Raw genomic sequence first — 14,795 nt, forward strand, 5'->3', positions numbered from 1 at the left:
CCATCAGAAAGGTGTAATACTAGGATTTCTAATGAATGGAAATAATTTTAATTCTTAATCTAAGCTTAATAATAGCAATCTATATAATAAAAAATAAATTATAACCTGTGGCCTCCTTCTTATGGCCCCTGAAGACCTGAAGTTCTTCCTTCAGGTTCCGGATGTCGAAGAGTTTACAGAGATGGTCACGAGAAGCTGTCAGCAGCCAGTTGCCATTGAGATTCAGTTTCACCTCCATCACTGTGTTTTTGTGAGCATGCCTACAAGCAGAGAGAAACAGAAACAGACTGTTTGACCTGAAACTGATTTCTTGGAAACAGATAAAAATGTCTCATTTGCCAGTCACAAATATTCAGGTCAATAACAAGGCAGTTCAGGCTACTAAACAGAACACTGGGGCTTTCTGTGCAAAGGCCCTATGCTTTGATCCTGGTCTTTTGTACTGCAAAGCAACTGGTAGCATTCCCTGAGACAGTATCCAGTTACTGTGCATGTTTCTACTGCAGCATAAGAAGGTTTTCATCAGCCAGATGAAACACCTCATTCGTTTTTCCCTATCTCAGTCTGAATGAGAACTGTGTGACTAGACTGTCTGTGAAGAAGAACTAAGTAAATTTAAATAATGAATATTAAAGTCTCAATTTTCCAGGTACAGACTTATCTTCATCTAACCTGTGGATTTTCTGGCACAGCTAAACTACTAGCCTCATGCTTGAAGCAACTGTGTACGACTGAAAAGTTGTGAGGAAAAGAGCTAAGAAGGGAATTAATAAAAAATTATTTTATAAGGTTAGCTTATATATAAGCAAACTAAAAGTCTATGGGCAAGAACTTACAGTGTGGCAAGACTCTGGCCAGTCTTTGGATCCCAGAACTTGATGGGCTGTTGGCTATCTTTACTTCCTGAAACAACCAATCCCTTTGTTGGATGCCAGTCAACACATTTCACATCTGCTCCATGGCCTGTTAAGAAGATAAAAATTGTCCATTCTGAGATTTCACAGAAACTGAAAAATTACAGAGTGCACACCTAATAACTAATGTAAAAGTGAATGAAAAACATCACAGAACACAGGTTACAAAACATAAACTAAATAAAATATCTTCCAAGTTACTTAGCTTGCCTTCCTTCCCACTAATTAATGGGAGCATTTTCTCCTCAGATGATGCCCTCAAATCAAGCTCACTGGAAAAATTATCTAAGAAGTTTCTGTTTAAACTGATAGTTTCTTTCAGACTTTGGCCTTATACTACTTTACAGTATTTTAAATGTAGCAACTGATGGAGCATTTATATGGAGGTGGTGAGGTAAAATGATTCTGTGACACTTTCAGTGGAAAAACTGTAGAAATATAATGCAAATACCTATTTGTTTCTATCCTATTAGTATTATCCTTTTACTGTCCTGCCAGAAAATAAGCAAAGAAATTCTATAATGGACCTGAAAAGAAACCTTATGAGATGTGATCTCTTACCAGTTTACAGGGATTCAGGTTTTCCCAAGGCTCAAGAGTTAGCAAAGAAAAACCCTTGTGATATAATTTCCTTTTAAACTGACTGACCTTGAGAGAGAATCAGTGCTGTTCAGATGAGCTAAAGTCCATAAAAAAAAAAAAAAAACAAAAGGCCTGTTCCTGCTGCACAACAAAATGAGGTTTCTGAGATTTACTATAGGAATTCAGAGAAGAAATAACAAACAGTGATTTCTTTCTCCAATCTCTCTCCCTACCAGCCCAGTCCAAGGGAGGGCCAACAGTAATAGTCCATCCCAGAAAATGAGACAGCATACAGTAACTGAAGAAAAAAGCAATTTGAGGAAGGAGGGTCTGCCTGCAACATGAAGGCACTGAAATCATAAATGGCATGGAAGAATAGGAGCATACTCCAGGAAAGTCAGACAGCTCCCACACAGACTGCTTTGCTACACTGTGCAACATATAAGTTTAAGCAGCACAAGCTGTCGTAACACAGATCTCACTTTGACAAGACATTAAAAATAAGTATCAGTCAAAATTTTCCTGAGGCCACAGAAAAATCAAATTAGAATTGATGCCTTCCTGAGCCCTGAAATCACCAGCCAAAGATTAAAAGAATAAAAGTGGTTACTGTTTACTGAAAGATCCCTCAGGTTGCACTTATGGCAAAATGCACAGCAGAATGCACATGTGATACAGGGCTATGACACTTTTATAAGTTTAGCAAATTAGTATAATTGACAAGAATCCCCAATTATAAGTGCAATTAATGAAATAATTCCCCCTTGGTTCTGTCTCCTATTGAAGCCTCTCCCCTTTCTCCTAGCCCCACATTATTTATGTCTACGTACATGGGGAAGTACAAGAATGGCCTTGTTCACTGAAGAAGTGAGATTATTAAAATGGGATTCCAGGAATGTGTTTGTCTAACAAAATACTGGAGAAGTACTGAATGCTGGCTAATACAATAAGAGTCTACAGAGCTATGAATATACGAAAAATATATCAAATGTAAAAATCTTTTGGCACCACAAAAAAGAATGTACTTGTATCTTAAAACAGTAGCAAATTGATAACATATAGAGCACACTCTCAAGTGAGTGCAACTTTCCTCTTCTCTGGAGGGAAGGACAGACAGGGAAGAGGTTCTTGACCAAAGGAGAAATGAATCCAGCCTTGGCAAGTATATGGGAACAACTATAAGAAGTGACTGACAATACAGATGAAGGAACACAACTCCTTTCCAACCACAGCAGGCAGAATTGTCTTTGGAATATGTGGGGTTTCAGGGAAGAGCAAGATCCTCAAGTTGCCAAGACCATCAATGTGCTCTGGTGGTCTGTGTTGCAAACAGAGAGAGGCACTCTGAGATGCAGGGTTTCCTTTCTCTCTGGCTTTTCTAATATAGAAAAAAAATTGACAGGCACTGTCTATCTGCATTTTCCATGACTAAATCTCTTGACTAAAACATGAAGCTGAATGCTGAACAAATCTTGCTTCCCAGTGTTTATTTGGAAGCAACAATTCAGCCAGGAGTAAGGGAGAAAGTGCTTCCCCTCCACAGCGGAAGAGAATCCATGCTTGCAGACTTCCAACTAAGGATATTCTCTAGGTGGTTTCTATCATGGAGTCCCCAAGGAAAGAAGAACTATTTTAATTCAAGGCCCTTATAGAAAAACACTCCATTAAAGTTAATCCTTGGTTGAACCGTATGAAAATGAAAATCTTCAGACTACAATGCTTGAGTACCATCATAGAAATATGAAATCAACAAAGCCCAGCAAAACCACAAAAATCCCCTACCCACATGGACTGGAGTGCCATTAGCATTGCTGCTCCTGAAATAAAGACAATTAGCAATGGAAAAGCACAGGGAGACAAAGGGCTAACCATGCTTGATGGAAAAGATTGCATCCAGAAAACAAGTGATGCTGGTGAAAGGCCATCTCTGGGTGACAGCTCATCCTGTGCAAGGCCCTGGTTCAGGCTCTTCTTGAGTTAAGCCAGCCCAAACACAAATATGTACCCTGAGGAAAAAAAAAGGCTTAAAATGGGCAATCTTAAACAGAGCAATTGAAGCACCCACCCTTTCAAAGTCTTGTAAAGGGAGAGCACTGGGCTGACAGGCTTCTGAGATGGGCCCAGAGCACAGAGCTGAGAGGCAGGAGAAGATGCCAGGACACTCAGAAATTGGATCCAGAGCAGGTAAACCACTGGGTACTTATCAAAAGGCTTTTGGCTATCAGCACATTAATACTGTTCATGGGGATCAGAAGAAACTTGTAATATTTAAAAAGATAATCGTTCTAATATTTGTATGATGAAATGGGTAACTGGCATTTCCTGCAGAGAGCATTCTTTCAACCAGTGTACTCTGGCTTATGGCAGCAGAGGAGAAAAGTGGGACCCTCCTTTGTAACCTAACCAGTGATGTATCCTGCCCCCAGAGCCATCTCAGCCACAGCTCTGCAAAAATGGGATCATCACACACTTAGCTTTAGGTTTCTAATGCAATGAAGCTTTCTCAAGAGAAAATAAATTTTTCCCTACAATAACTATGCTTTAAATAAACTATTCACAAGGGATGAACTAACTCAGAACATTTACATAACCAAGACAACTGAATAGCATCATCTAATCAGACCTTTCTTAATTTCTTTTAAAATTGAAGCAATTGACATTGTATATTGCTTTTCCTTTTCTGCTGAGAGATGCACACGCTATTATCTGTAATGAGACACACGATGCAGAAAATCCATTTAAAATAACATTCCAGAGAAAAAGCCACCTTACAGATTTTTTTTCAGCTCTTAGTGTTGGGAATCAGCCTCTCCTCTGGTACAAAACCCCCCTGTCCCCAAACACCAAGCTCAGAAAACCTTAATTCATGCAAATCTCTGCAGTTTACATTCCCTGTTTGCTGACAACAGCTTTTGCTCAGTAATTTCAACAGTCACACACACGTATCTGCCTCTCTGCTCTGAGCTCCAGGGTGAGAATTCCTCTCTGAACAACTCCTGCTTCTTTGCACAGACCTTATTATCAACTCCCTGTCTTAGAGGGATGCTTTATGGATAAACGAATTGAAATGTGTGAATTGTGTAGGAGTTGTGGCAATGGAAGGCCCATAAAATCAACCAAAATGAAAGACTGAAGGCAAAGATTTTTGAGAAACCCAACTAATTTAAAATCATGAGTGAATGTCTGAGCACAAACCCATTAACACCTGTTAGTTTTACTTAGTACAACTTTTTTCAGCCATTAAAAAAAAAAAATTGCAGAAAAAACAAAGACAGGCACAGGTAGCACCTTTAAAAAGCTCAGACACAAAAGTCGTTCCCTACTATTGCCTTTCACATGCATAATAAATGTTTTGAGTGCCCTTAGTCACGATCCTTGTAATTAAAATACTGATTGTTTGCACTTCTAGCCAATTTTTTTGTAGGGCTGTTTTTTAAAAGACATTGAACAGAAATCCTGGCCAGTGAAAGACATAACAAGCTATAACTACATTATGTGTAATGGTATTTGATCAAATCAAGTATGTCAGAAGTCTGAAAAGTACACATAAAATTAAGGACATTAATTTTTTTCCCTCCTCACAATAATTTCTGCACGTGACTTTCTGAATATAGCTTACAATGTGAAAAAAGTTGGTTTGAATCACTGTCTCTATATTACAGTGTATAAAATATCCATATATTTTATAATGCAAGTGTGTATAGCAATCACAGATATATCAGGTTTATTGCTGTAGCTTAACTTTTCTGTTTTATATTCTTTCCCCATGGGATGTGCCCAATTCTGAATGCATATAATTTCAAAGAGAATTTTATAGATGATGCTGGAAAATTTCTAGATCCTTCTCAGCAATTCTGTGAATGTATACACATATACCAAGATGCCAGTCTTAAAGCATCTTCACACTTTAATACCCACATTCCAACAAAAATGGGTATTTATAACTATTTTTATTTTAAAGAATTAACAATCATTTAACTGTAATGATACTGTTTCTCATTCAGAATTCTATTTGTTTGTATTTTTTTTTCTAGTGTTCTAAATGGGAAGCAAACAGAGTTGTGTGTCCCCCACCCAGCCTGGTCAGATCAAAGCCTTTTTGTCACCACACACTGACATTCACCTTCCTGTACTGTGTCCCCAGAACAACAGCACACCTCTCAAAGAGCAGGACCTTTGCACTGGATTATTTCCAAGGGATCTGCAGAGAAGCATTAGATCTTAGAACAACCAAGCTAAGGTTCCCCAAAAAAGAGAAGGCAAGGAAGAAGGGACAGAAAACAGACCTGCCAGTCAAATACAATGGAAACAACATTAACAGAAAGGAATTCTAAGTTTTCTACATAATTCCATTAAAATTTACTATTTGCTTCCAGCCTATTAGGCAAATTGGATTATTCTGCCTGTTCCATTTTTATGAAAGGCTTTTAAAATGTCACCTGGCAGTTACCTACTTCCCAGAAATTCCCTGCTTCCATAAACAGCTCACTTAGGAGCTGAATATCTCACACCTAAAAGAACCTGGGTACTGTTTTGGTCTCACTGATCAGGTCAGCAGTAAGGGTAGGTTTATGTTTAATTCCAGTAATTCAGTGTTCTTTGCCCTGTCAAGTTATGTGAATTGTCCCCATCCAAGAGGTGTCCTAGGAGTTCTTGCACTTCCTCTTCACTCCAAGAATAAATACCATAGAAATCCTCCCCCTAGAGATACACAGCCACCTTGTGCTTTTTAGCAAAATGTGGGAGATTGGTGCATAATAAATTAAGGGAAAAGCTCCTTTCAGTCTTCACTGGATTAAGAAGAATGCCTCCCACCATACTTTCAGACATCTGTACCACAAACACAAGTTTTACTGTCCTTTGCTTGCTCAGTCCAGCCCTCTTCTAGTTTATTAAACTTGTTATTTAGAGTGACAGCAGAGAGACTGCTAATTTTAATGTATCTACAGGGGATGTCTTTTAGATCCTTAGTATTCCAGTAATTCGGCAACAGAATTCATCTTTGTTTAAAAATTTAAAAATTATTTTCTTTTTTTAACTTCTTTAGTCATAATTTCTTCTCAGACAAAAGCTCTTGTAACAGGACAGTTTATCATCTGTGAAATCAGGAGGTTAAGAAACAATAATAATCATTAAACACTTGGTGTGAGTAAACAAATTACTTTCCCCAAGATTACCTAGAACATGTAATCAGTGTTTGCATAAATGAGTTTACAATTTGTATATGCTCATCCCAAACTTATACCAATCAGTGAACAGTATGAATTCTACAAAACCCTAATGAACTGGCAAAAAAAAAAATGCTAATTGTGTGTTTGCACAGCTTGGTAAATGCTCTGTTTACAGAATAATGAATAGAAGTTGTTATAATACTTGCAACTGCCAGTAAAGGCAAGTAGTGATCTGAATTCTTTACACCTGTGGAAATTCAGTGACAGTATCTTCTGTAAGGGCTTGCTTATGGCAAGGGGAAGAAAAGCACCTGAGTTGCAGTGTACCTGGGAACTGGCCATGAAGGGTCAAGTATTTTAGGTATGCACATGTAGAGGGATTAGAGGGATTGTTTAAATTCTTCAATTCACTGAAGATGAGCAATTCCCAAAGCTGGAATGAATTGTTTTGAACAGAACCAAAAAATGACACAGCTGAAGATGCCTGCTAGCTTAGATCGGTGGTGTCAGGTTCATGTTTTTTAAAAACCAAGTATGTTCATGCTAGAGTTGACAAACACTCTAAAGGTACCTTTCCTTTTAGACATACTTTATTTTTTCTAATTCCTGAATTTACTTATGAGCTTTATCACTACCTACACTTAATCAGATTATTTATGCTGTAAAACATATAAGGATAAAACAAGTCTGACTGAGACTAGCATCTATAACATGTCAAGAGCTGTTTAACATTCTCTTTATGAGATACAGAAAAAAAAACCAACAAAACAAAACAAAACAAAACCAAACAAAAACAAACCAAAATAAACCACCCACAGTTAAGTCATATCTAGATTGACCAGAAATAATTATCAACACTAAGTTATTTTAGTATGTAAAAATATCACTAAAATGTCACCGATTTTGCTTAATCAGCATCCAGGTATTTTAACTTACCACCAATTTTATACATTTAATTCCCTATTTATATCATTAAGAGCAGCTCTGTCAGAGAGTTCACCTATATAATGATGCTTTAAATACAACACAATGCTTTACTGCATTACAGCAGTCATTATTTCTACTGAAAAAGTCACTACTGATCTTCCAAAAGAAGCCATTAGAAAGCTCAGAGCTAGCTCAGGAGAAATGACAGGGAGAAAAGGGCAGAAAGTGTCAAAAGAGAAGATATACTACATTAAAACTTCCAACACCTTCTTACTCCAAACAGAAATGCAAGTGCCTAGCAGTAATGCAGCTGAATTCAAGGACCAAGACAGGTGTCCCTCACAGTTAAATTATTTATGAAATGCAGACTGGATTCTACTTTGCACTCAGGCACAGTTATCTGCTAAAATTCTCACTGCATATTATACACGATTTCTTTGCGTGTACTTATTAGAGAATTAAAAGGGAGTTTTTTAATTCCAAAAGGTGAAACAAATTTTATTCATTTATTTTTGCTGGTTACATTACCTGTAAAGTAGCTGGGACTAGATGTTCTTTTCTGTTAAAAAATTAGCCAGCCTACTTTGAAAGCAGCAACACACTTGCTTTTCATTGACAGAAAATATTTATTTACAGGGCATTTACATTTAATGATAAGAAAAATACCGTACAAGAAACATTAAAAATGAACAGCAACTGTAAGAAAATCTCCCATGCTTCATAATATCAACATCTGACAGGAGCCAAACACCCACTCCCTCAGTAAGAGTGTCCCACAGTTCTCTACTGCTTGTTTTCTGGCACCTTCCTTAAAGTACCTGGCACTAGTCACTGGATCTGACAAAGCTTGCACTGCCTCTGAGGAGAGGTGACTGTCTGGAGCCACCAGCCATGACTGAGCTCATCTAACACAGCATGGCACAGAACAGGGGAAAACAGAACAGGGATGAGTACAGCTGTGCCCAAGAGTGGAACAACATGTGGTCCTTCGAGGCCAGAAAAAGCACCAACTTAACAGATGAGAAATTCAATTATCTTGTCAATCATGAGTGTGCAGTCTCTTTAGCTTTGTGGCTTTATATCTGGGTACAGAATCGAATTGCTGGGCAGCATGTTGTTTTGTAAAAACAGACCAAAACATTTTTCACATGAAAACATTTCCAGTCAAGTCCTCCAAACCTGAGCTAAACAAGTGTTTTAGAGTCTTTCTATAGCCTGTACCATTAACTTAAAAGAAGCCAAACCAGAAAAAATTAATTAGACTAGAATATCAAATAATCCGAAGCGTCACAGTGACAGTAATTCAGAGTAACTACTGAACAGTCAGAAGATACACTCGTAATTTATGAATCAAGAAGGAAGTGAGGCACGAGTTAAAAACTGGTGTCTGAAGCCAAGCTTCCAGGAACTCATGTGATTTTAAGATGAAATGAACCTGGAGTAGCTTCAGTGGGGTTTTCTAAACACATCCTAAGAAACCAGCTCTGGTCACTAATTCCTGGAAATGGTGACTTGGTGTGGTAACTTCCTGCCAACAAGGAGTCAAAATGCCCAGCCTTTGCTCCAGCACACTTCTACCAAGCCTTTGCCTGTTACACCAGTGTGACACCATTAAGCAAAGTTTGATAGTTTTACTGAAACTACAGTAAGTAATGCAAAGAAAGACTGTCAAAACCACAGTATCAATTTAGATGTATTTTGCAAATAACTTCAAGCTAATGAAAGAACTTTGGTGCATCCTAAAATTCAGCCTGGCAATTTAGTTAACAGGAGAGAGGAAGGAAATCAGGGCAGTCACTATAGAGTTTAATACCTCCTTGCCTTTACCTCTCTGCTTTGACCAAAATTTCGGTCAAGATTCTCAGTGGTAAAATCAGAACATTTACCTCCAAGCTCCGGGAAGAGAACAAAGACTTCCAGAAAACCTAAGAATAACTATTAGCAATAATTTCCAGTAATTCTTTCCTTTAACATCCTGCTGGATGCTCATTTGAGTTCTGCTGGTGATAATGGCTGTTTCAAGAGAAAAAACAGCCCAAATATCCAGTTTAGAGCTTAATTCAAGTTTCAAACCCCCATGTGGCCACATGACCAGAGAATTCTCTCAGCAAGCTGCAAAAAGAACTAAGAAAAGTATTTGTGGATCTCAGTAAGGAAGTTACAGTAAGTCTTTTACTAAAAACACTCAAACCAGAAGGATCACCAAGATCTGTCAGTCACCTTGCTGTTCTTTAACTGGAAGAATAGCTTTCAATGTGTTTTCATGATTAGGATGACAGGGCAGCCTCCTACCTTTTTAACATCCCTTTGAGAGAAGTTTTATCAACTGTCAGTCAAGTCAATTATTTTTAAAGACAGCCATGATCATGTGACAAGATCCAGATGAACATTTGTCCAGCCAGGTGCTCACTTTAAGGGATGGCACTTTTGCAGGAAAGCTATTTTAGTTCTTGCCAGCCAAAAAATGCACGTAAGCTATTTCTGACAGTCAGATTACCATTACAAAACATCTCGTAATTATGAGCCCACTATAATCTCAAGCAAAAAAATACTTGAGTTTAGGTACACAGAAGCTGGGAAAACTATTTTCTTTGGCTGTAAGGCAAAAACTGCATGACTGACAATACTCCCAGTAGTACATGAACAGCAGCAGTCCCAGGGTGAGGTGAAGGGGCTGACAGAAAGATTATCAAACTTTATACAGACTGCAGGAAAAGATTTGTGTCAGTCAATAATCCAATTAGCAAGTGTAAAAGATCCAAGAAGGGATATGAAGATAGAGGCCAGTCAATTTGCTCTTGGCATTTTGCAATGCCACCAAGGCTGAGCACACTGGGAAGCAGCAGGTCTACTGAAATAAACTGCTGGCAGAAAGCAGAGCACTGAGTTACAAAGCACTGCTCTCTCTGAGCAGACAGAATTCTCATCTCAAGGAGAAAGGGCCACTTTTCAAGCAACTGAAATACAAAAGGGCTGAAAAATTATGGGGACAAAAACCCACCCAGTGAACAGAATACCATGAACTGAAACAGTAAAAAGTCTGGCATGTAATTATCACATGTAATATCACACTATTACACAGTCATGTCTGATTTAGCTGTGATCTTTGGGCCAATGAGAAAAAAACACAGCAAAATTTGAAAAGTAACAATCTCAGTGAAAAAATGTAATTGAAATGAAAGAGACAAACAATGATTTGAATAATGTTACAGACAGAGAGGGAAGCCCCTTCATTTGAAATATTAAGCACCAGAGATGAGGTCAGGCGAGAGACAAACGAGGAATGTTTGCAGTCTTACTTCAAATTTCTGCACCATCAGTGCTCTTATTTTCCTGCCTTTCCTACATTGCCACCACACTCCCAGTCTTCTTTCCTGCCACCTAATAATTCTGAAATTTAAGAAAATATTTTCCTCTTTCAGATTTAAAAATAACACTGCAGTTCCTAATTAAGTAGAGAAATACAAGTATTTTTTATTTCTGTTTAAATTCTAAAAAGAAGTCCCTTTTTAAACAACTGTTTTGCAGCATGGCTGTACAAGTATCTATGAAGTTCTCTAAAATTCCATGCATCCCCATTCATTTTATAGTCTACAAGCACATGAATGGATCTAAAATAAACTCTTCACATGTGACTTAACAAGAAGACAGGGAAAAATATGGTGTTCAAAACTTACCAGGGATTTTGTGCAATAAAACCTAACAAAGAAAGGGAGAGATGTCAACAGGAGGAAATGGGATAAAACAACCCAAATAATACTTAAGTAACTCAGATATCAAAACCGGGGGGGGGGGGGGAAGTATGGAGAATATGTAAAGATAACATATATGGGCACAAGAAGAAAGGCAAAGGATCTATCATCAGTTTTAGTGGGTTTCCAAACAAAAGTGCTGGCAACAATTTTTTGGAAAATCCTGTGCTCAGATTCATTTCCTAATTTCACACACAGATGTGAACAAAACAAGAGATGCAATTTTTAAAGCACAGGAAAAGAATTGCTGCTATTATTTCTTAATGTAAAAATAATTAGGTGTGACACAGGCTTCATTTCACAACATATTAAGAGACTGTTCTTTCAAGTGCAGAACAGAGGATACAGGAATCAAACACATCCCACCACATCAGCATATGGGATAGACTAAACACTTCTTCAACCCCATGCTTCTGGAAATCACTACCAGTTAGATTTTCTCACTGCTGGCCTCAAAGGAGTAAAAAAACATCAGCCAAGACATGACTATTGTTCCCCCTCTGTGATGCAGGTTAAAACTGAATTTGCATTTGAATCCACAGGGACATGTACCCAGCAGCATGTTACAAATTCCCAAAACAAGAGAAAGAAATGATGCAGAATTTGGCAGAAAAGAATTCTAAAAGCCTACTGTGACCGTAACTGCAGCGTTATGTTCTCATGAAGTAATCAGAACTTCCACAGGAAAAAAAACTTGATTTGAACAGGAAAATTACTCCTGAGAAGTAGAAAAATGTTCAATTCCAATTCTACATCAACAATTCCTGGCTGTTATTGCACACCCCTCCACGCTAGCACCAGATACATTGTCTCATATTTCAAAATGAAAATTTTCCAATTGCATAAGCAGAAACTTTGATACTCAAAAATCAGAGGAAAAATGAGCTAGTCCGACATACTTTTTGAACTAAATCTACTGTAGAACTTTAAAAAAAACTTTACAAAAATTGATAAAAATTTCTAGACAATACATAGAGTCAAAATTCTAGAGAATAAGTAAAATGTCAAATGACATGGACAAAAGAATCCAAGACAGAGAAAGCCCAGAACAAAGAAAAAGAAGTTTGACCATCTCTTCAGCAGCACTGAAAAAAAAAAAAAAAAAAAACTTTTCAGTTTTTCTGAAACAATGATCTTGCCTGCAGAATTTTAACTCAGTCTTCTTTGTTACTGGATGAGCACAACAGGAGGAATATTAATACCAGAGATTTTAATTTTATCACCATTCTGGAAATACAAGTTATCTGTGGGGCTTTTTTTTTGCCTGGATTTTGGAGCTTTTGTAATACAAAAACAGCACCACAAAATCTTCAAATCATCTGCAGCTGTGTAAAAAATGTGGCTCAAACCACCAAAAGAAAACACCAACTATATTATCAGCTTAAAATTAAAGGCAAAAGAGAGCAAGTGTTTACTGGGATGATGTGATTCAGAAAGAAGCTTTTTCCCAAGGAATCTTTGGATTTCTCTCAGTGTTTTCTGTAGCAGCTTTTAAAATTTTCCATCTTGCACACACCAGAAGAAAGAAAATACAAAATACCTTTCCAGTTTCAGAAATGTAAAAATCAGTTCCCACACCCACAATGAACTAGGTCCATATAGGAAGCTCCAGAGACAGGAGACAGCTAAAATGCAAGTGCTCTTGGGAAGATGGCATACATTTGGAATATAACAGGCAGAAGGAAGGAAGGAAGTTGGTTAAGCACAAAAATAATGAGGGGGAGGTCATGGCCAGTATGAGGCTGCTCTCCTGGCCTGGAGTGGAACTGATCTGTGCTCTTCAAATAAAACACCTTCCACAGTGCTGTGTGTGATGACTGTAGCTAAGCTGAAAAATGTAAAAATGCAGGATTTATCTTCTAGGAAGATGGATTTTAGAAATGTGTAAAACAAAATTACCGATTAAGTGAATCTGTGCCGTGGGGAAGTCAGAAAAAAGAGTCACCTCTTCACTTGCACAGATAAATTTCCATATAAATTCTCATAAACACAGACCAAAGATGACTCATGAGAGATGGTGGAATAATTTCTGTTTTAGAAAGACTAGGCATGACCATGTCATTGCTACTGAAGTAATCCACCAAGGAAACTGAAAAAAAACCCAAATGTATTTGTTGGCAAAATGATGCAAGGTAACAGTACTGTCAAATTTATATTTTGATTTTTTAATATTTCTGTTAACACAGCGACTCTGTATTGGGGAGTAAAGTGCATTTTTAACCTTAAAAAGTTAACAAAAAAAGAAAAAAAAAGAAGCTTTAACAGGTATAATCCCATGCCAACAGTTTATTTTCAGTGCAAATAAAATACAGTTATTGTTTTAGTACACAGAATACACCTTCATTAGGCTGGTCTGTTTTAGGAATTCACACTCCCATGTGAATTATCTGCAAGAGTCAGCGTGTCATGAACATGACCAGCTGCAACAAGCACCACACTGGGGAGAGGGTACAGCAGGCTGGGCAACACCTGGCTCTAGAAACAGGAACTTCATCTGCTGGAGACTGGGCTTGGATCACTCCAGCTGCAGCAGCAGTGCCCTGATCTCCAGACAGCACCAGGGGCTGTGCCCATGGAGCACTGCACCTCTCACAGACACCACTGGGCAGTTAGATCTGCAGTCTGCATGACACACATTCTATGGCAAAGAAGCAGTAAATATTCCTGCTATCATGTACAGATGAGTAAATCTTTACAGAAGTTTCTGTTATAGAACAGTTATATAGCTTGACTGTCTAGCAAGTGGTTTTAGGAAGACTTTTCTGCTCCTGTGTGAATTAAACTTTTTTTTTTGAGGGAGATTTTCAGAATTATTAGTGCAATTTATCATTTTTCACTAGCAGGTAACTTGTTCAGGCTGATTGGAACTAGAATTAGGACAAAACATCTGAACCAGCCAGGTGACCATTCCCAGCCCTGCAGATGTTCAGTCCACAGGAACTGGCACCCAAGAGCCATGGATTGTAACAAACTGGAAAATTAATTACCTCCTCACTCCTAAGCTCAAGTCCTTTTTGTGCAATGACTGCAAGGAGTAGATACATCAGGAAAAGCATTCTGATATTCTTCATGTCTAATAACTGCAACATTAATTTCGGTGATTTTTAATACGGCACTTTATGTCAAATTCAATTCTAATTTAAATTCCCCACACGGTTCCCTTTCACATACCAGTAATGAACTATGCTTGTTAGACACTTGTGATAATTGCTGATGCTAAGTATTTCTCAGAAAAATTATCTCATGCCTATTCCTTACTTGCAAAATAAGCTGAAGTAAGTAACTTACCTATCAAGTAAAGTATTCCATCTTACAAAAAAGTTTTAAAAAACTTACTCAAATACCAACATTCTGTTGGGAAAAGTCATTAATTTGGTAAATAAATACTGTGCAATGGGTTAAGGACAATTCAATGCAATACCTAGTAAGTCACTTTTGTGGAATAAACC

General features: G+C 37.7%; 1 protein-coding gene across 2 annotated transcripts in view; it reads right to left on the minus strand.

Annotated features, from left to right (window-relative positions):
- WDR33 (WD repeat domain 33) overlaps nucleotides 1-14,795 on the minus strand; it is a 67,960-nt gene that overhangs the window by 17,270 nt on the left and 35,895 nt on the right. The window contains exons 8-9 of one of the 2 annotated variants that reach the window (XM_062499461.1): nucleotides 837-963; nucleotides 106-260 (exon numbers count right to left, since the gene is read on the minus strand). In XM_062499461.1, coding sequence (XP_062355445.1) covers nucleotides 106-260; nucleotides 837-963 — 282 coding nt within the window. Of the gene's footprint in view, nucleotides 1-105; nucleotides 261-836; nucleotides 964-11,528; nucleotides 12,432-14,795 lie in introns of those variants that run through there. The other variant, XM_062499462.1, reaches the window with a different exon arrangement.

This window comes from Cinclus cinclus, chromosome 10 (assembly GCF_963662255.1).
Source record: "Cinclus cinclus chromosome 10, bCinCin1.1, whole genome shotgun sequence".
Lineage (NCBI taxonomy): Eukaryota > Metazoa > Chordata > Aves > Passeriformes > Cinclidae > Cinclus > Cinclus cinclus.